Source organism: Rhodnius prolixus, unplaced genomic scaffold (assembly GCF_049639745.1).
Source record: "Rhodnius prolixus isolate KJV_2025 unplaced genomic scaffold, Rpr scaffold_27, whole genome shotgun sequence".
Lineage (NCBI taxonomy): Eukaryota > Metazoa > Arthropoda > Insecta > Hemiptera > Reduviidae > Rhodnius > Rhodnius prolixus.
This window is the reverse complement of record NW_027411607.1, coordinates 699,899-721,548: the sequence shown is the minus strand read 5'-3', so window position 1 is coordinate 721,548 and position 21,650 is coordinate 699,899. Positions and strand designations below refer to the sequence as shown.

General features: G+C 41.5%; 5 protein-coding genes across 5 annotated transcripts; 1 reads left to right on the top strand and 4 right to left on the bottom strand.

The window, feature by feature from the left end:
• Positions 1 to 3,385: 3,385 nt before the first annotated feature.
• On the bottom strand, positions 3,386 to 3,739 carry LOC141455158 (uncharacterized). Its single transcript, XM_074130016.1, has one exon. The coding sequence runs from the start codon at positions 3,737 to 3,739 to the stop codon at positions 3,386 to 3,388; it is 354 nt and encodes a 117-aa protein (XP_073986117.1).
• A 518-nt stretch (positions 3,740 to 4,257) lies between these two features.
• LOC141455157 (uncharacterized) lies at positions 4,258 to 4,872 on the bottom strand. The gene has a single exon (XM_074130015.1). It carries the CDS (start codon positions 4,870 to 4,872, stop codon positions 4,258 to 4,260), a length of 615 nt encoding a protein of 204 aa, XP_073986116.1.
• A 319-nt stretch (positions 4,873 to 5,191) lies between these two features.
• Positions 5,192 to 6,406, bottom strand: LOC141455156 (uncharacterized). Its single transcript, XM_074130014.1, has one exon. The coding sequence runs from the start codon at positions 6,404 to 6,406 to the stop codon at positions 5,192 to 5,194; it is 1,215 nt and encodes a 404-aa protein (XP_073986115.1).
• Positions 6,407 to 12,652: 6,246 nt separating this feature from the next.
• Positions 12,653 to 15,913, top strand: LOC141455155 (uncharacterized). Its single transcript, XM_074130013.1, has 4 exons — positions 12,653 to 12,773; positions 13,116 to 13,836; positions 14,383 to 14,518; positions 14,990 to 15,913. Exons 1-4 carry the CDS (start codon positions 12,653 to 12,655, stop codon positions 15,911 to 15,913), a joined length of 1,902 nt encoding a protein of 633 aa, XP_073986114.1.
• Positions 15,914 to 16,440: 527 nt separating this feature from the next.
• LOC141455154 (uncharacterized) lies at positions 16,441 to 20,918 on the bottom strand. The gene is made up of 4 exons (XM_074130012.1): positions 20,849 to 20,918; positions 19,883 to 19,999; positions 17,974 to 19,173; positions 16,441 to 16,514 (listed from the first exon to the last, which is right to left on the bottom strand). The coding sequence occupies exons 1-4, from the start codon at positions 20,916 to 20,918 to the stop codon at positions 16,441 to 16,443; spliced, it is 1,461 nt and encodes a 486-aa protein (XP_073986113.1).
• Positions 20,919 to 21,650: the final 732 nt, after the last annotated feature.

Below are 21,650 nucleotides of genomic sequence, written 5' to 3'. Positions count from 1 at the left end.
TTAAGGAGTTATTAGAGTTTATAGTTATTAGTCAAGTTTATGAGTTAGTCTTGGAGAGTCAGTGTTGCGGAGTGCTTCAGTGGTAGCTAGTTGGGCAATTAGTCAGTTGATGAGTAGAGCTGTGTTAGTGTAGCTGAGACTAGTGCAATTCGGTGCAGTGCGGACCAGTGGTCAGTCGGGGAACAGTTTTGTGGCGTTACGAAGTGAGTAAGTAACAGTAAACTGTTGTGACTGTTGTAAATGGTGACTGTAATGAATAGCGTTAGTTGCTTGTAAATGTTAATGTGAGTGTTAATAAATCAGGTTATTACTTACAACTTTAGCGAGTTTTATTATTTAATCAAACCCACATATTTAATAACTAGTGGCAGGCATTAGTTGTGTAAGTAAAGTTTTTTTTGGGGGGAAAAACTTTACATTGGTGTCAGAAGTGGGATATAGTAAAACTGCTAGACGAGTAAGTGTTGATTTTATTAGATCGGGTAAATTGCTGGAAGTTCTAGAAAACCGGCGAGTGTTGTATGCCCGTGAGTACTAAGAAGCCCAGCATGGAAGAGTTAATAGCAATGATGAAGGAGATAAAAGAAGATCATAGGAAGTGGAAAGACGGAATGATAGAAGATATGAGAAACTGGCGGAACGAGATGAAAACAGGCCGTGACGGAATAAAAGGTGAAAAGGTCCAAGAAGCAGACAACATCCAAGAAGAAGACGAAGGCAGGAAGGATGACGCAGATAGCAGGTCGGAATGTACAGGTGAACTTGACCAGGTTAAAGGAAGAAATAGCCTTGTAGAAGTTCAAGAATCTGCGTGGTCAAAAGAAAGCATAGGAGCGCTGGAAAACTGCAGCGGACAGGAAGAGCAAGACCGAGGTAAGAGTACCATTATTGTTCAACCAGGAGTGGAATGGAGCCCTGAAGCGACCAGGGAGGAACAACTTCTGGGTGAGGATACGGGGCCTGTGCTCAAGTGTCAGAAGGAAGCGGTCCGGAAAGTGGTCCCCAGCAGTCGGGAAGTACCGAGCTACTGTGCCCAGCGGAATTCGCTCGCCATTGAAATGGGCATTTTGTCGCGAGACCGGAAAAGTGTGGACAGGAAAGAAGAGGAGCTGTCGGGAATTCACGAAGGTATCACCGGGAGTCACCTTGGAGTGAAGAGGGCATGGGCCAAGCGGAGGCAGCGGTTCTCTTTGGTAGGCTACCACGAGGACGGTGTAGACTGGGGTAGTCGTAGCACCGAGTGGGTAGCAAGAAAGGGAACCAGCCGGAAAACCAATGGCGCCCTGAGGCAGGACAAGGTTGGGTTACCGCTCAAGAGGATAGCCTTCGATATGGCAGGACCTTCTCCTGATTCCAGAAGAGAGATACGCAACATTCCGGTTGTGAAGGACCACTTCAGTAAGCGGGCAGAGGCCCACGACTTAGCAGGTCAGGACTCGTCACCGGCATCGGCGGTCTACCAGATCCTCGGCGTCAGGAGGAAAAGGACAACGCCGCTACACCCTCACTCTGACGGCATGGTGGAGCAACTCAACAAGACTCTAGGAGGCCATCAGAGGACTTTGGGGAAAGATCAACAGGAGAATAGGGACGTACACACACCCCCCATAATGATGGTGTACCGATCGGCAATTCAGGAGACCGAGACCGAGGGCCGAACACCTGCCAGCGTTGTGTTCGGTAGGGAGCTTCGCCTACCCAGTGAACTTTTATTTGGCAGCCCAGAGACGGACGAATCGGACGGTGACAGCTATGCTGGGGAACTTCGCCGTAAGTGGAGAGCTGCACGTGGAAAGGCACGCGGCAGGAAAAGACTAGACAGCGACCGGACGAGGACATCGTATGACAGGCAGGTCATTGGAAGAACGTTCCGGAGAGGTGAGAAAGTTTTGTCGTACAAACGTGTCCGCAAAAAGGGAAAACCTCCTAAGTTGCTGGGTAGGATCTTACACCACTGTCTCACTGCTCAACGACCTGGTGTTCGAGATTCAACGCACGCCCAGATCCAAGATGAAGGTGGTACACTTGGACCGATTGCTGCCCTACATCACGAAGGCGACTTCTGTTCGGGACGAACAGTTCTAAGAGGGGAGCAGTGTAACGAAGTTGACCTGGGCGGAGAAGAAAGGCCTGGATTGTTCTAGAGGTTGAACGACCAAAGTCAGTAACAGGCCGCCACTGCATAAACAAAAGGGGCGGTATCTACTTGTGGCAGAAGAGAAAGGCCTAGATTGTTCTAGGGGTTAAGCGACCAAAGCCGGTAACAGGCCACCACTGTGTAGACAAAAGGGCCGGTCTTTACTTTAACTAGAAAGAAAAGGGCTAGATTGTTCAAGGAGTTAGTGACCTGTGTAAAAGCCAGCTAAGAGAAAGGCCTCAGTTGGGGTGGTGGCATATGTGTTTCCCAGCCTGTGATTGACAGGTGAGAGGGAGACAGACGGAGTTGGAGAGAGACGGAGAATGGGAGGAGGCGGCTCACAGCTGAGGTGGTGGCAGTATGTTTTCTCCAGCCAATGAACATCAGGAGGGCGTGGAAACTTATGCTCAGAGAGTTGGAGGAGGGCAGTTCCAGTTGGAGGGAGGCACGCAGTTAAAAGGAGGCCGACACAGCTGGAGAAGTCAGTGTTAATCGAGTTTCAAGCAAGTTTTAAGGAGTTATTAGAGTTTATAGTTATTAGTCAAGTTTATGAGTTAGTCTTGGAGAGTCAGTGTTGCGGAGTGCTTCAGTGGTAGCTAGTTGGGCAATTAGTCAGTTGATGAGTAGAGCTGTGTTAGTGTAGCTGAGACTAGTGCAATTCGGTGCAGTGCGGACCAGTGGTCAGTCGGGGAACAGTTTTGTGGCGTTACGAAGTGAGTAAGTAACAGTAAACTGTTGTGACTGTTGTAAATGGTGACTGTAATGAATAGCGTTAGTTGCTTGTAAATGTTAATGTGAGTAATGTTAACGTGTTAATAAATCAGGTTATTACTTACAACTTTAGCGAGTTTTATTATTTAATCAAACCCACATATTTAATAACTAGTGGCAGGCATTAGTTGTGTAAGTAAAGTTTTTTTTGGGGGGAAAAACTTTACAATATTAACTCCAGGCAGACTACGCTGGTTAGACCAAAAACACATTGACAATTTGTAGAAAACAAAACAAACTTGGCGCAATGACGCTATATAGGCAAAGAATTACACTTGACCAGAACGACACTTCTCACTTCCTTGTGAAGTCAGGGACAACTGCTTGTGCTTGGTCACGTACGCAGTCTCTTTCTCCTTCCAGACCTCCAATGCAGCCAACTCTCCACTGCATCAACCTAAATTTCCCACAAGGGGGGCCGCACCGCCTTGCGAGGATCCAACATCCTCACCCGCAGTGGACTCGCCAGAGTCCCACTTACTGATTTGGGAGAGGGCACAGCTTCCTGACAGGGCGGCTTATAACTCCGGACGCCGTCTTCACCTCGGCCACCCTGGCCACGTTATCTCGGCCATAATGCAGTTTGGTGATCCGGCCTAAGGACCACTGCAACGGAGGAAGTTTGTCGTCCATAATGGCCACCACTTGTCCTTCTGCCGCTGGGAAGGACGGTGAATGCCACTTGAGCATGGCTTGCTGCTCAAGGAGGTACTCCTTGTGCCACCTCTTCCAGAACTGGTTGACTGTAAATTGTGCCATGGTCCACTTGGAGCGAAGCGCTGTGCGGGGAGTTAATGAACCGTCGGTAGGAAGGGCAGTCATTGGCCGCATAATAAGAAAGTGACCTGGCGTCAGCACTTGTAAATCATCTGGCGAAGATGAAACGGTTGTGAGTGGCCGGGAATTTAAGATGGCCTCCACTTGGCAGATAATTGTGAGTAATCACTCCATGGTTGGTTCTTGTAGGCCCAGGGTCAACTTTAGCAAGCGCTTTGTAGACTTGACAGCGGCCTCCCATAATCCTCCAAAGTGTGGCGCTCTAGGTGGTATGAAATGCCATTCCTCACCTCTCCTGCCGGACTCTCTTAATATGGCCTCCTGTGACTGACTATCATTCAGCAGGGCAGATATCTCCTTAAGTTTTCTGGTCGCACCTACGAAATTTGTGCCATTGTCTGACCATATATGGCTGGGCACGCCGCGCCTAGCGATGAAACGATTCAAGGCAGCCAGAAAAGCCTGAGTAGTGAGGTCGGTAACCAATTCTAAATGAATGGCCTTGGTCGAAAAACAGATGAAGATGGCGAGGTAGCATTGGAGGACCTTGGCGGAACGTAGTGACGCAATTTTCACACTGAAGGGGCCTGCGTAGTCAATGCCCGTAGTCGTGAAGGGTGGTGAAGCACTGGCTCTTCCTTCAAGCAGTTGCTGATGGGGTTGAAAGGTGAAGGTTTAATGCTAAAACATTTATTACAAGATGACAACTGCCGTCGTACCACATTTTTTCCATTAGTAATCCAGTATCGGTTTCGAAGAAAAGCGTGGGTGGCAGTAGGGCCTACATGAAGATTGGAGATGTGGGCTTCCTGTATAATCAAGGCAGTAAGGGGGTGTTGCGAGGGCAACAAGGCAGGGTGCTTCTGCGATTCAGGGATGTCGGGCAGTCTTAATCTCCCTCCAACTCGCAACACGGCATCAGGGTGCAAAAATAAGCCTAAGGTTTTGACTAGGCGTAGTCTAGGCCGGGGGGACTGAGCGTCTTCAATTTCCTCAGTAAGCGAGTGCTGCTGGGCTCGGACAATTAGAACTCGCAGGGCTTCACTGCGTTCCATTACATTCAATGGACCTGACATCCGATGTACTGGATTTCTAGTATTGTGTGCAAATCGCAGGCACCAGGCCACTACATTCTGCAGCGTATACAGACTGGAAAATTTAGCCTCCAATTCCTCAGGGCAGGACATTACACTTGACACATTAAGGGCCTGGGAGCGAATTTCTGCTCCTACGACAGGGTCAGACAAATCGGCCCTCACTTGCCCAAGGGGCTATGACTCGTGGTTTGATTTCAGCCAAGAGAGACCTTCCCACCATAACGGGTGGCTCACTAATTCTTGTGGTCGCAGTCCACGTGAGGCACAGTCAGCGGGGTTTTGTGAGGACGAAATATGGAACCATTGCGAGGCGGGAACCTTTTCCAAAATAGCCGCTACTCTATTACCCACGAACACTTTCTAATGCGGAGGTGGTGTTGCTGTGATCCAGGCAAGGGCAATGGTCGAATCAGAAAAGGCTAGGATATTTTGGGTGGTTATCTGAGGGAACAGCAGACTGACTTTGTGAATCGTAAGGGCAAGTAGGTGGGCCGCACAGAGCTCCAGACGAGGGAGCGTGACCGGTTTCATAGGGGGCCATTCTGGCTTTGGACATGACCAGGCTAATGACAGTGTTCTCAGACTGGGACACTAGGTAGACCACTGCCGCATAGGCTCGCTCAGACGCGTCAGCGAAACCCACTAAATAGCACTTAGGATTGGGTAAGGACAAAAATCTAGGTATGCGAATTTTGGACAGATCAGGCAAGGAAACAGCAAACTGACCCCATTTCTTTGCAATTGATGAGGACAGGGGATCATCCCAATCAAACGAGGCTTGACAGACTATTCTAAATATTGCACGGGCAAAAACTGTTATGGGAATTAGCCATCCCAAGGGGTCAAAGACTTTGGCAATCTGACTGGCTAGTTGTCTTTTGGTTTGAACACTAGGAACAGAACAAATCAGAAAATGGAAATAATCTTGAGAAGGGTTCCAACAAAGTCCCAGAATTTTCAATTGCGACTCCTCATCGTTCTCCAAATAGACTGAGGACATGGCAGGGAGAAGATGCTCAGAGGGTATTTCACTTAACAATTGTGGGTGATTTGATGCCCATTTTCTAAGTTCAATTTGAGCCTGACTCAATAATTTGATTAACTGATCTCTGGATTGCAATTCCGCTTCTAAACTAAGGCCTCCACCAGAAATGTCATCTACATAGGTGCGGTCGCGTAGTATCTCAGATGCCAGGGAGAGGGAAGCCTGAGAAGTAAGAGCTAATTCCTGAAGGACGCGACATGTTAAGTAGGGAGCTGACGTGGTTCCATAGGTGACAGTGCACAAACGGTACTCCTGAACCGGTTGGCTGGTGTCAAATCGCCAAAGGATACGCAATAAGTCTCTATCTTCCGGTGGATGTTGTATCTGCCGAAACATCTGACGAATGTCAGCAGTGAACACCCACTTGTAAGATCTGAATCGGGTAACGACCTTCCAAATGTCGAGTTGCAACTTGGGACCAGGAAGTAAGAGCTCATTGAGGGATACGCCTGACGAGGACTTCTGAGAGGCATTGAAGACAACTCTGATCTTCTCCGGGGGGTCATCTGGGCGATGTACCGCGTGATGGGGTATGTAATAAGTAACTTGACCCACCATTAGGGGAGGAGCTAGCTCCATGTGTTTCGACTCTAGGTAGTCTCGCATGAACTCGACGTAGGGAGGGCGGAGATGTGGAGACTTAGCATGGCGAGACTCAGGCTGAAGAAGGCGCTTTAGAGCAACCTTTCTAGACTCGCCGAGACAACAAGGACTGGTTTTGAGCGGCAGTGCTACTGAAAAACGACCATCAGGGAGTCGAGAGTGGGACTGAGAAGCACTCTTCGGCCTTCAACTCCTCTGGTGTAAGGGGCGAGACTTCAGATACTTCCTCCAGGGCGAACATTTTTTCCATGAGACGGGACAAGACTAAGTCAGGAGGGTGCGGAATAGGTGGTGAAGCTTTTCCAGAGCTGAGGCGAAGTACTGTTGGTTTAAAAGAAATTGCCGACACAGGATTGACTAAAGAGAGATTGACAGGTAGGGCGGAACCTTCAGAGGGAATGTCTTCCGCAGTAGGTATGGTAGTAGGAGGATTTATTATAATTTGCAGTGGACGCCGCGTTCTAATTAAACGTTGTGGTTTCGGGGAGGGGAGTAGACTAGCTACAATCAGACGAGGAGGTTCTTGAAGATTTGCTTCCTGTGAGGAAGAGGATAGGATTTGCGGGGAGGATGCTGACAAACTGGGTAAGCTGGGCTGGTCTGACTCTTCAGGGTTATCACAAGGGACAATTGGCTCAGACTCAGAGTTACTAGGAGTGTTGCCGATCGAAGGCTCATCTTCTGGGATAGACTGGTTAAAAGATACCTTAGGGGTGTCAATTGGCCATACTTATGCTTGAATAAAATTTTATAATAGGTCCGATATAATTTAGAATTGGACCTGCTGTCCTTGACAGAGGAGTCAAACCGAACCCTTCTCGTGGGGAAGCTTCTCAAGGGACCAGACATGATCCAACCAAGAGTGATCAATCTTGCGTTAGGGGAACCATTTTGGGAACGAAATATCTTACTGAGATCGATGGCATCAAAGACTGAGGCTGAGAAGACCACATCCACTGGCCTTGGTTCATTAAAGGTTGGGTCGGCTAAAGGTTTGTCTATTAGATGCGACCAATCCTTGACAGGAAAATAGGAGGATGGTGCATCTGGGACAGTCTTGGTAACTACGCGGAAAGGGATTTTGAGTTGGGCAAAAGGTGGGGCTTGTCTTAAATTGGTCGATACCTGACCCACGACTTGGGTGGCAATATTGCCCCCTATGCCACGAACACCGCCTGACATGGTGTTATAAGTCAATTTGCTTTCCTTGGCAAAAGCTTTAGTCATTAAGTTGATCTCACTGCCTGAATCCAGCAGGGCACGAGCGCGATACCACTGGCCATCCCCTCCAAGAAGATGCACCAGGGCAGTGGGGGAGACTGACATGTCTGATGGGAAGGACTTAACAATTGATTTCCGTAAGGATTTCGTCGCATGACATAGACGACAGTATCTGCGACGGCAGAAGACGAAATTGGACAATGAAGGGGTATCGCGCCTGCCAAGAACCTATTGTTCTGGCTGTGGGGATGGTGCTGGGTGGCGGCCAAAATAAGTGATAGGAAGTACGGGGGGCAGACTATCTGAGGAGGATGATGACGTAGGGCGAGACTCAGAGTCCCTGGCTTGGCCTAAAGACAAGTGAGATTCGAAAGAGCTGGGGGGAAGAGGGGAACGCCGAGGAAACGGGGGAGGAGAATCAGGGAGGCCCGGGGAAGGCGCCCTTTTCATTAGAACTCTAGATTTTGGGGGTGGATGGGTCTGCAAGGACATTAGTGGCGGAATGTCAACCGCACGTGCTCTTCTCTGACTCAAACTCGTGGAAGGTGGAGGGGGTGTAGAGAAGTGTGGTGTTCCCCGTGGCATTTTGCGCATCCGACCTGGCAAGGACATCGAGCCACGGAGTGGTTGGCGGAAAGACAATTGACGCACAAATTTTTATTCACCACTAAGCTCCACCTGTCAGTGACTGACATGTTCAAGTAGTCAGCACACTTCGACATACGGTGCGAATTCCCGCACACGTAGCATTGGAGAGACGTAGAGGTTGAGGAAACTGGGGCACGAGAGGTGGAATTAGTCGGCGGATGAACTGGAGATGGTAATGAGGATGATAAGGGCCTCCCTGGGGGGCGGGGAACGAAACGTACCGATTTGGGTGTGTACCCTTTTAACTGTTTGGGAGAAGAGAGCGCCTCCACCTGGATCCCTTGAACGGGAGAAGCAGGACGAGGTTGAGGTAAAGGGGAAGGAGAAGGAGAACTGTGTCTAGGAGCGGGCTGTACAACAGGGTTGGACAAGGATTGACCAAAGTTTAATTTTGGCGAGAACCTGTCTTCCTGGTCCTTTAGAAAATCCAGGACCTGAGAGCTGGTAAGAAGTGAATCAAAGGATCCTAAATATTTCTTCCTAAATTCCTCTTGAAGGGCAGGGGAGAGGACGGAGAGAGTGGCATGGCAAAGTAGAAGTCCAGGGGATGCGGAATCTCGCATTGATCTAACATGATCTGCCGGCGTGACAGCCATGCTATACAGCTGTCAATGCTAGGGTCCTCCGCAGGGAACTGCAGGAATGTCTCCATGATGGCACTGGCGATGCGCAGCTTACCCTCATATCTGGAATCGAGTATTTCCCACGCGTAGGCATAGCCTTCCTAGGAGGACTGAGCGTTCTGTATGATGGATAAAGTGGGGGCCCCTCAAGGAGGATCTGAGGGCGTCAATCCGCTTGGCGGCAGACAGGGACAACTTGTGGACCTCAGACGTGAAGGTCGATTTGAAACTTTTGTATTGCAGGACATCTCCATTAAAAGGGGTTATATTGGGAATGACCAATTCTCGAAGTTGCCGTCGGGCTAATTCGATAATAGACTCGTCCGTCACTGTGACGGGAGAACCTTGACACATCGAGTCAGAGTGGCCGGGGGGAGCTGTGGCCAATAAGGGCATTATAATGGCTAGCTGCGCCGATTCAGCTAGCTCATGGCTTTCAGACAGGGATAAAGCGAGGGGACTACTGACTTCTGGGGGCAGGGCGCGCAGCCACTCCTATACTTCTCTGTCCACAGTCTGGGACAGCAAGGAGAACATGGAAGAGTACTGATGACTGAGCTCCAAGGCATGGGGGGAACTAGGGGACAGGTCACGGACCCTTCGCGACCAACTATCTAATCTAGCTATCAAATGTCTGCATCTGACTGCATGTATGTCAGAACTGTGATCTGACTGTGACTGAACTCGACGCGTTTCTTCCAATTCGGGGGGACTGGGAGAGACTGGCGACAGTGGAGGGGTAGCTTGAATTTGTTCTTCCATTTTAATCAAGGGGGAGGTGGACGACAAAAACTGGCAACAGGTTACAATAAGCTAGATGTAAACAATAAAATTAATCAATGGCCTGACTACAGGCAACACGAATACCTTAAAATAATGTATGATTACAACCAACGCAAAAACTATTTCTATTCAAAGATAAAAGTCATTTAAAAACAAATTGAATTGAATGTGTCAACTAAACACATTTACATCTAAAGCTGACTGGGTCAATTATACAAATATATATGTGTGAGTGTGTGTGAGCATACACTTGAACTAATATTGTAATTACAACCAATACAAAACAAAACAAACTATCTCTATTTACAGTTAAAAGAACTTTTAAGGAATAGGTTAACTGTATTAACACAACAATCTTACATCTGAGCCTGGCTAAATCAGATATATATATATATATATCTATACTTTCGAATAATAGTAGTTACCAGCAACACAAAGGCTGTCTCAGTCTATAAAATGACAACAGGGAAATTAAAAATAGTGTACATACGACAACAAAACGCACAGGCAAGTGCTAAGGCGACAAGGCGACTTTTCGCTCCTTAGCATAACTGGCGACAGGCCAGACAATTAAAGGCGATGCTGATGTATTCTGGGTGGATTCCCGGGTTTCGGCACCGTGAAAAATATTCGAAGAGGGCTAATTGAAATGTCCAAGGCGAGGACGAAATGTGGGAGAGCAGTTTAGTCTAATTATGTTGTATTGAAAGGAGGGGAAATAAAATGTGGTGGACGCCACAGCCACCCAAAATACCTTCGCCAAAGCCTTACAAAAAATAACAATTATTTATTGATAATACAATACCAATTGGCTAGACAACATGCAATTGACAACTACACAGTTTATCCTTCCTGACGGAGGGAATGTTAATGCGAAGAACTTTACAATTTTCTTGCCTGGCGACAAGGGAAATCTCTCCACATGGGAGTACAAATAGGTACGTACAATGTTTTTCACTTACAGAATTAAGGCCTTTACAATGGAGGGGCAATTATATGCCAAGACAACACAAATGACAATAATGTCAGAAAGGGAGTTATTATCCACTGATACTTGTATTAATATATTAACTCCAGGCAGACTACGCTAGTTAGACCAAAAACACATTGACAATTTGTAGAAAACAAAACAAACTTGGCGCAATGACGCTATATAGACAAAGAATTACACTTGACCAGAACGACACTTCTCACTTCCTTGTGAAGTCAGGGACAACTGCCTGAGCTTGGTCACGTACGCAGTCCCTTTCTCCTTCCAGACCTCCAATGCAGCCAACTCTCCACTGCATCAACCTAAATTTCCCACAAGGGGGGCCGCACCGCCTTGCGAGGATCCAACAGAATGGCAAAATGAAATTTGGAAAAAACTAAACACAAAAAGTGGCTATACCAAATTGACATTCGAATATCTCGCTTAATAATGCAGAACAAACGATGAAAATCGGCGAATAAGCGGCACAAACGATGACAAAGACATTGCCAAAAAAAAAAAAAATTAGAAAAAACTAAAAAAAAAAAGTTATATCAATTTTACTTATATTAAGTTTATACGCGAATATCTCGCTTAATAATGCGGCACAAACAAACAAATTTGGTAAATAGCCAGCACAAACGAGGACAAGAGATTGTCAAAAAATTGTTTTGAAAAAACTCAAAAAATGAAAAGGTATATCATTTTTACTCAAAACATTTTCTTCTGATTTTATTTGTTTTTCTAAATTAGAAAATGGAGTAATAATATGTGTTAAGTGTCCGGATCGGAATTTTGTTATAATTCCCACTTAGGTTGTGCAACTTGGGATGAGGATTTTCTTAAATTATCACATTATCTTGAAGATTCTCTAAATGTCTCGGTCATGTGATTGGGGATTTTAACGTGCGGATCGCAGGTCAACAGCTACTGCCTGATGAATTACTTATTGATAATATTTACTGCAGCCGCGCTTGAAATTCTAAAGATTTAATATGTAATAATAAAGGTCAGAGGCGTGTTAGAGCATCTGCACAGTAAACATCTATTAATTGTGTAGAAAGTAAAAAGTGAGAAAAAAACTAGTTTATATTTGAAAGTAAACGTTAAAAATTTAGTGTATACTAAGTGCTTTGTATAGTGATTAACTCTGTATAGTTTCGGAAAACTTTACCGAACAGTTATCGAGAAATTAAAGTGTAAAATAAATTTTTTTATTAAATTTGATCAACAGAAGTGAAACAGTCAGCGGGATTGTAGGCGTGGCCAGGTAGGGATAGGTAGTAGCATTACTTCACCTACCGCACTCTTCTACCAGCGGGTCCGTTTGTAAGTGTGATTCTTAAAGTAATATTATTTATTGTTTACTACTGCTCTTTTTATTAAATATTAACTATTATTTTGGTACTAATTCTTCTTCTATAAATCTCTTGCTCTTGCTTATAATTTGAGAATTATCTTTAATTTCAAATTACTTACGTAATGGATGAATTAAAAATGAAACAATTATTAACTGACTTCAGCAATGATATTAAAAATGATTTAAACAAAAATATTGATGTAATAAAGACAAAGTTAGAGGATCTGGAGGAAAATTGGAACGCAAGTATAGCAAAAATTGATTCATGTATAAGAAAAGATGTATATTTCGACAGAGAGATACGAAAAAGAAATATAATAATACATGGTTTAGAAGAAGAGGGAAATAGCAAATATTTCGAACTAGAGAGGCAAGTAGTGAAATTTATAAAAAACAAGATTAAGGTGGATCTAAAAGAGGAAGAAATAGATTTTTTAAGAGGGATTGGAAAGAAAATAGAAGACAAAACTAGGCCGATATTAGTGGGAATAACAACATTCAGAAAGAAGATAATGATTTTAAAAAATAAAAGGTACTTAAAAGATACTGATATTTATATAACTGAAGATTTCTCACCGGAAGTGCTCACCAAGAGAAAGGAACTACGAGGTCAGATGATGGAGGAAAGGAAGAATGGTAAATTTGCGATTCTAGTTTATGATAAATTGATAGTAAGGGATGAAAAAGAAAGTACTGGCAAAAGAAGAAGAAGAGCTTTCAGTGATACACCAAAAAGAGGTAAGGCGAATAAAGTTGAGGCAGAAAAAAGTAAAGTAAAAAAGTTAAAAGAAAAAGTGACCCCAGCATCCGCTGCAAAGGATATAAGCACTTTTTTCAGGGAACGTACTAACTCGGAAAGCAGTACAAGCTCTGTTTATTCAAACAAAAACTCAGCAAACGAAGGAAAATAGGAATTAAATGGAATTAGGCTCACACGACGGCAACAGGACTCTGGCAGTTTTAGGAACGATTCAAATGGAACAACGAAAATAACCTCCCAGAAAGGTTGGTCACCAAGGGAGTGTCAGACCATATCCTCCCAAACACAAAAACGTCAAAGCACTTCAAACATTTGTGTAGGTACTTACAACGTAAGAACATTGCTAGCAGAGGATCGATTAGTGGAACTTGAAAATGCATTAGAAAAAACTGATATTGACATTCTTGGCCTATCAGAAATAAGACGAGTCGACGAAAATATTATTATTAGGAAAAGTGGTTATATGCTCTATTATTATGGAGCAAAACAAGGGGTAAATGGAGTTGGATTTCTAGTCAAGGCAAATTTAAAAGGAAAAATTCAATACTTTAAAGCAATTTCTGACAGAATTGTTATGTTAAGGATGAATTTTGGAAGTCGAAGAATAATAAATTTAATCCAAGTGTATGCTCCCACATCCGCTTCATCGCAAGAGGAAATAGAACATTTTTATAATAAATTAGAGGAAACAGTTGCGGAAGCGAAGAGGAAACTACACAGCAAACTAATAATAATTGGAGATTTTAATAGCATAGTAGGAGGTGGACAGAAAGAAGAGAGACAGACAATGGGATCCTATGGGATAGGAAGAAGAAATGAAAGAGGATGGGTAATGCTACGTTTCTGTCAGCAGCAAAGGTTAAGAATAGTGAATTCATATTTTAAAAGAAGAAGTGGAAGAAGATGGACCTGGCAATCACCGGACGGCAAATATAAGAATGAAATAGATTTTATTCTCACTAGCAATAAAAGCATCATTTCTGGCTATGAAGTTCTGACAAACTTTGAATTTCACTCTGATCACAGACCGGTCGTCTGCAAGTTAAACATAACTAAATCTATTCCGACTCCAAGAAAAAACTTAGTTGATATTCAAAGAAACGTAGATGAAGAGAATATAAAATTACAGTTATCTAAATATTCTGAATTAAAATATTGTACAAATTTCAAGGATATGCAATCATTATATAACAGAATAGAAAATATAATAAAAACAACTGTAAATGCTCTTCCGGAAAATACAACTAAAAACTCTAAATTATCTGAAGAAACAAGGAAATTAATCCAAAGGAGAGAAAAAATGAGAAATAAGGAAAAGAAAAGTCTAAAAGAAAAAATTGAGACAAATCAAATTTGCAAACTAACCAGAGCACATATTAGACAAGACATTCAGAATTTTAATAATGCAGTAATAGAAAGTACTTTAGAAGCCACAAGCTCAACAAAAAAAGTAAACAAGATGTTATTTACAGACCAAAAGTGGATTCCTAATATTCAAAACAAAGGTGGAAAGCAAATATGTGATAGAAGTGCTATTATTAAAGAGGCAACTTTCTTTTTCAAGAATCTGTATTCGGAAAATTGTAGAACATCCCACTTAGAGATTTACCTTAAAGAGGAAGGAAACGAAGTGGTAGAAGAAATCATGGAAGAGGAAGTACTGCTAGGCATTAAAAAATTAAAAAAGGATAAAACTCCAGGCGAGGACAATCTAACGAGCGAGGTAATCAAAGCAGCGGCTTCTTGTATCGTCAAACCTCTAACTATCTTATTTAATAAGATATTAGAAGAAGAAATAACTCCAGAACAGTGGAATAAAACCAATATAATCCTAATCCCGAAGAAAAAAGGCGCACAAGACCTAAACAGTTTTAGACCTATTAGTCTACTATCCAACTTGTATAAATTGTTCATGATGGTCTTGAAAAATCGGCTAAATAGGACATTAAATGAAAACCAACCAACAGAACAAGCGGGTCTCCGTAACGGATTTTCCACAATCGACCATCTGCAAGCAATAAATCAGATGTTATAAAAAGTCAGGGAATATGGAGTCACTATATACTTAGCACTGATAGATTTTGAAAAAGCATTTGACAAGGTAAACCATGACTATATGTATAATGTTCTGTCTAAGCAAGGAGTGCATTCTAAGTATATTAGACTATTGAAGTATATATATTCCCATGTGCAGTTACGAGTGAAGATGGATAGAACTGGAGCAGGATTCAATATGGAGAGAGGGGTAAGACAGGGGGATCCCCTGTCGCCTAATATTTTTAACGCACTGCTGGAACAGGTGTTCAGGAGTTTGAACTGGGAAGATAGAGGTATAACGGTAAATGGAAAAAAATTAAATAATTTAAGGTTTGCTGACGACGTTATTTTGTTTGCCACATCTGTAGAAGAACTGTCAGGTATGATACAAGACCTAATGATCCATTCCTCTGAAGCTGGGCTGAATATAAATGTTAAAAAGACCAAACTTATGACCAATGGTGCTGAAAGTATTATTACATTGAATGATGAAAAAATTGAGTGGGTAACGGAAGCAGTGTATTTGGGGCAAACCATATCATCCAAAAATAGGACCACGCAAGAAATAAACAGAAGAATCTCCATTGGTTGGAAGAAGTACTGGTCTCTAAAGCATATTTTTAAAGCTCCATTAAATGTTAGTATTAAAAAGTGGGTATTTGACGCATGTGTACTTCCGTGTCTCCTTTATGGAGCCCAGACTTGGTCGCTGACTAAAAAGAATGAGAAACGGTTACGTACCACTCAAAGAGCGATGGAGAGGAGTATGTTGGGGGTAAAGAAGAAAGACAGGATTCAAGCCACAGAAATCAGGAAGAAGACTCTGCTTACGGATCTGGTAGTAGCAGCTAAGAAACTCAAGTGGAACTGGGCAGGTCATATTTCTAGGTTAGAAGGTGACAGGTGGACCAAAGTCTGTACTGAGTGGTGCCCGGCGAACCGGAAGAGGAAGAAAGGAAGACAGTTTCGCAGATGGAGGGACGAGATAACCCAAGTAACAGGAAGTAATTATGCCAAAATAGCAAGATGTCGCGAAGACTGGAATAAAATGGGAGAGGCCTTTGCCCAGAAATGGGCCTAATTCCAAGAATTGTTTATGGAATACAAAGAAGATAACAAGTTTATTTTATTTATACAAAAAATTGACTTTTTTAAATTTTTTTATTTAATTATTTGTAAAGGATTGGTAATATAATGTACATTTTATTTTGCATTGAAGTAATAGGAAATATAAATTTTTTTTATTTTTGTACTAAGGATGTAAATCCAGGAAAAGAATAAAGGCTTATTTTTATTTTATTTATTTATTTAATAAAGGTCATAAGCTGTTGGACTTATGTGATAGTTTAGGCTTAATTTTTCTGAATGGTAGATTTCCAGGGGATGCGGAAGGGGAATTACATTTGTGGGGGGTATGGGAAGCTCAGTGATTGACTTTTGTTGTGTTTCCTTAGAACTTATTCCTGTGGTTACTTCTTTTTCAGTTCAATGCGAAACCTTTTCTGATCACCTCCCTATAACCTGTGGCATATCGCTGAGTTATAAGTGTAAAAGTAAGGTTCTTCCGCTATGCTCCAGATTGTTTTGGCATAATGCCAACTTAGATTCCTATAAAAATTCTCTCAAGAATCTCACCCTAAATCTTGTTGAATCTTCAAATGACACCCAGGGATTTGTTAACTCTTTAACGAGTTTAATTCAAAAAGCCTATCCCTTACATAGTTCTCGAATAAATATGCAGTCAATTAGACGCAAACCTTGGTTTGAATTTTGCTGTTTTCGAGAAAGAAGGAAAGTATTTAATTTGTTAAACTTATATCGTAAAACTAACTCCACTCTTGCTAAGGAAGCTTACTGTAAAGCGAAAGCGAACTTTAAGTTGTTGTGTAAGGAAAAGAAAAATGAATTTTATGCTTCTATAAATTATCAATTTATTTATTTATTTATTTATTCACAAGAGGGGCAATCACCCAGTTACAAAGAAATATAATTTAAAATAACATTTAATAATAACTCAATATATAATAATTATAGAATATACATATATCATGCATTTATACATATATATATTGTAGAATAGAAATAAAGATAAAATAGAAATAATATATACACATAATTTACTTAATAGATGAAAAATACTTCAAAATATGTACTATAAAATATACTTTAAAAATAGAAACTTTACTCAATTAATAAATCTTAATAATATCACAAATAACCGGTAAGTTTTCCCTAGTACCAATCACCGCAAAATCAGCTATTTAACAAATGTTTCAACTCGATCATGTTGGTGTTGAATATATCAAAATCAGCGGGTAAATGATTAACTTGATCCGGAAAATAACTGAACCTACGATAATTGGTACTATGGCACACTTTAGAAAACACTTGTTTTTGTCTAGTACCGTTTGTTGGCACGTGAAAATTTAACAATGATAGAAGTTCAGGGCAGTTTATATTATTATTTAGAATTTTGAAAATAAAATTTAAGTCTGTGGCTTGTCTACGAAACTGTAAAGTACTCAAACCAGTAAATTCCATTACGTCATCGTACGGTACCTCCGTCATGACTTTTGTCTCTCGATACCAGAGCAATCTTAGGAATCTTCTTTGAAGTGATTCAAGTTTGTTGACGTAAGTTTTCTGATAAGGAGACCATAAAGCAGAGCAGTACTCAAGAATAGGTCGCACCATTACTTTGTAAAGGATAATTATGGTTCTGACATCTTTAAAGTTTCGAGTAGATCTAGATATAAAGCCAAGCATTTTATTTGCCTTTGTGACTATGGAGTTCATGTGGAGGTTGAATGAAAGGTTGGCACAGAACGTAACACCAAGGTCCTTCACTACATTAGATCTACTTAGAGTTGAAGCATGAAGAGAATAATCGAAGTTTTGTACACGTCCGACTACGATGATAGGATACTACCTTACATTTAGAGATGTTTAGGCTCATATCATTTTCATCGCACCAAACACTCAGTCTATGAAGAGAGTTTTGGAGGAGGAGAAAGTCATCCGCAGAGTTAATGGCAGTATAAATCTTTAAATCGTCAGCAAAAAGTAGAAAGTTTACTGAATTGAGACATGTAGATATATCATTGATAAAAATTTTGAATAAAAAAGGGCCAAGAATAGAACCTTGAGGTACACCAGATGATACAAGAAATTCTTCTGACATTAGTGATTTGTATTTAACAGATTGATGTCTTGCGGTGAGGTAGGAGTAAAACCAGTCAAGTAGTGATCCATGAATTCCACAATGGGATAGTTTCTGAATTAGTTTGGAATGATTGACACGATCAAAAGCTTTGGCGAAATCGAGATATACAGCATCGACCTGCTTGGCAGTAACTAAGGCTCTCCGTAGATAGTCCTCAAATAGTAACAAATTAGTGAGCGTCGATCTACCAGAATGGAAGCCATGCTGTTCACTGAGGATGAGGTTGTCGAGTAAAGGCCGAAGAATGTCAATTACAGACTTTTCAAATATTTTCGCAATTGCTGATTGAATGCAAATTGGTCTATAATTTGTAACATCCCTCTTATCTCCAGATTTGTACATCGGAACTACAAAACTTGTTTTTAGCATGTCCGGATAAATCCCATGTTTTATGAATTTGGTAAATAATGAGGCCAGAATCGGGGCCAGAGCAAGTTGACAATTTTTTATTACTGCAGATGGTATTCCATCAGGTCCTGTACCTTTCCTGATGTTGACATTAGACAGCTGTCTTAGTACATCTTCAGTGCTGAATTCTATCATTGAGATGTTCACTGAATTCAAAGATATCACAGCTTTATTGGTCGCGGTATCTAGAACAGACTTATTATATACACTTGAGAAATACTCAGCAAACAGGTTTACCGTATCTTGGTTACTCGAAGAATAAGTGTTATTGAAGTGGGCAGCATCTGGAATGGCATTATTGTTTTTTTGCCTGTTGATATAGTTCCAGAAATCCTTTATATCACAACTTTCATTTATTGCTGATTCTACATCATGTATACAGAATGCATAATCCCGTTTAGTTAATTTTTTACATTGCGCACGTACCTTAGAGAAGTGCTCATAGTCCTTACGAAGTAGAGAGATTCTATATTGTTGATGTGCTGCTTTCTTTTTCTTAGTTAACGTTATTAACTCCTTTGAAAACCAATTAGGGTAGTCTGACTCGAAAATTTTCTTGCGCGGAGTAAATTCAGAGATTAATTCCGTCACAACTCGTCCAAACAAATCAAAGGCAGTATTTACAGCAGCTGTACCTAGCACGTAATCCCAGTCGTAGTTGACTAGATAACTCGAAATTGTCTTGAAGTCGCAATTTCTATAATCAAAGTCTAGATAAGGTTCTTTAAACACATTTTTCTCACAGCCTAGATTAAAGCTAAACTGAAGTGGCGGGTGATACCCTTCCTTTTTAAAGATGCTGTCATGAGCCAAATCAACTGCTATGTTTTTATCAGTAGAGAACACTAAATCAAGGAATTCACCTAGACCAGGGGTCGGCAACCCGCGGCTCGCGAGCCGCATGCGGCTCTTTTATCCAAATTTTGTGGCTCTTCAGCCTGCCCAAAATATATTGTATATTTCAATTTAATTGAAAGAAATGAAAATTTCATTTATTAAAGATATTTTTTCAAAAAGAATTTTAAATGTGATAGGTTTGAAATTGAATAGAATTATATTAAAATACAGAACGTAATTATATAGGCCGCCATTTTCATTCAAATACAGGTTTAGCTATTATTTATTCGTTTATTTACTTTGTAATAAGTGAAAATAAGTATATAAAATTGTCAAAGTTGGGTGTTTTTCAACGTTACGCTTTTTCGTGCAGTTTTTGACGATCAACCCCTTATACAACTGGTCCTACCGGACAGTTTTAAAACATTTAAATGTTATTGAATGTCATAAAATAATAATTTGTGAATACAATTGATCTAGAGAGGTTTTTTACACTATCATCCTTGCGGCTCTTGGTAAGATTTATTAAAATTATTTAAGGAGAAATGGCTCTCTACTTGAAATAGGTTGCCGACCCCTGACCTAGACAGTTTGTTATGCCATTGATTTGATGCATTTGAGCGTAAACATAATTATCCACGACAAGTTGTCCCGCTGGAGGCAGAGATTCACAGGTTGAATTGAAATCAGTCAAAGATACTAAGCAGTTATGGCATTTGATTAATCACATTAGGGGTGCAAATTTTAAAGTTAATAATGATATCGCGCTGAGTGAGTGGGCTGCCCATTTCCGATCGTTACTGAATCCTGTCCCTCTTCCTTCACCAACCTTGTATGCTGAGCCTTGTTTAAGCAACTTAATTTTGGATGCACCTTTTTCTAATGAAGAGTTGGACATGGTCTTAGCTAACCTAAAGGACAATAAGGCCCCAGGATATGACAGGATCAGCTATGAATTTTATAAAAATGCTCCTTCCTCCTTTCATCAAAAATTGCTGTCGCTGTACAACTATATATTCGAGACTGGGTCAGTGCCTCCTTCTTTTGCTAGGTCCCTTATTTTGCCGTTGTATAAACATGGAGATATCAACGATGTGTCTAACTATAGAGGAATATCGTTTCTGGATTCTATATCCAAATTTTTTTCTGGACTGTTGTTAAGGCGGTTTGAATCGTTCATTACCAGTTACAATTTATTAACTGAATGTAAAGCTGGATTTAGGCGTGGTTACTCCACAATAGACAACCTTTTTATCTTAGTTAATCTTATTAAACTAACGTTTTCACAACCCAAGAAAAAGCTATATTGCTTTTTTGTGGACTTCAAAGCCGCCTTTGACTGTGTACACCAACCGTCTTTATTTTATAAACTTTATAATTTAGGTGTGTCCACTAAGTTTATTAAAATACTGCAAAATTTGTATCTAGCTTCTCAGTCTGCAGTAATAGGAAGAGATGGAGTATCATAATTTTTCCCTGTAAGTAGTGGAGTCAGGCAGGGTTGCTTGCTTAGCCCTATTATGTTTTCGGTATTTATAGACGATTTACCTCTGTTCCTTGAGGGTGGAGTACGAGTTGGTGATGCCAAAATAAATGTTTTAATGTATGCTGACGACATTGTCCTAATAGCAGACACCCCCCTCCTCCTACAGAGAAATATAAATATATTAGAGAGCTACTGTGATCAATGGAATTTATCCCTTAATCTCAGTAAGTCCAAAGTTTTAGTGTTTCGAAAGGGAGGTCGTTTGGCGGCACGGGAACGTTGGCAGTATAAAGGTAAGGTAATTGAAAGGGTAAAAAGATACAAATATTTGGGAGTTACTTTATCTAGTCAGCTCTCTTTTCAAGAACATCTTAAAGAAAAAATCTCTACCGCAAAACTTGGTATTAATACAGTTTGGACTAAGTTAATTTCGCAAAATGAAGTTCCAATTCATGTTAAGTTTCAGGTTTTCAAGTCTGTATCCCGTTCTATTGCCTGTTTTGGCGCCCAAGTTTGGGGTCATGAAAGGTTCGAATTGCTGGAAAAATTTCAGCGTTATTTTATCAAAAAAATATTTCTTCTTCCAGCCTTTACTCCCAACTTCATGCTCCATATTGAGACCTCTCTAGATCCAGTGTTTTTGCATACTCTGAGGCTTCATATAAATTATTGCCTTCGTACTTTGGATCTCCCTTCTCATCGTTTGCCCAAGGTGGTGGCTCAGGAGGTGGTACGACAGAGGGTTTCGTGGTTCTCGTCTTGGGTCTTATTGTGCCAAAGGTATGCGGTCAACTTTGACTCTCAACTGACGAATAAGCTACTGTGGCGTGGGCAGCTCGATGATCTGCTTTCAGCAATAAAATC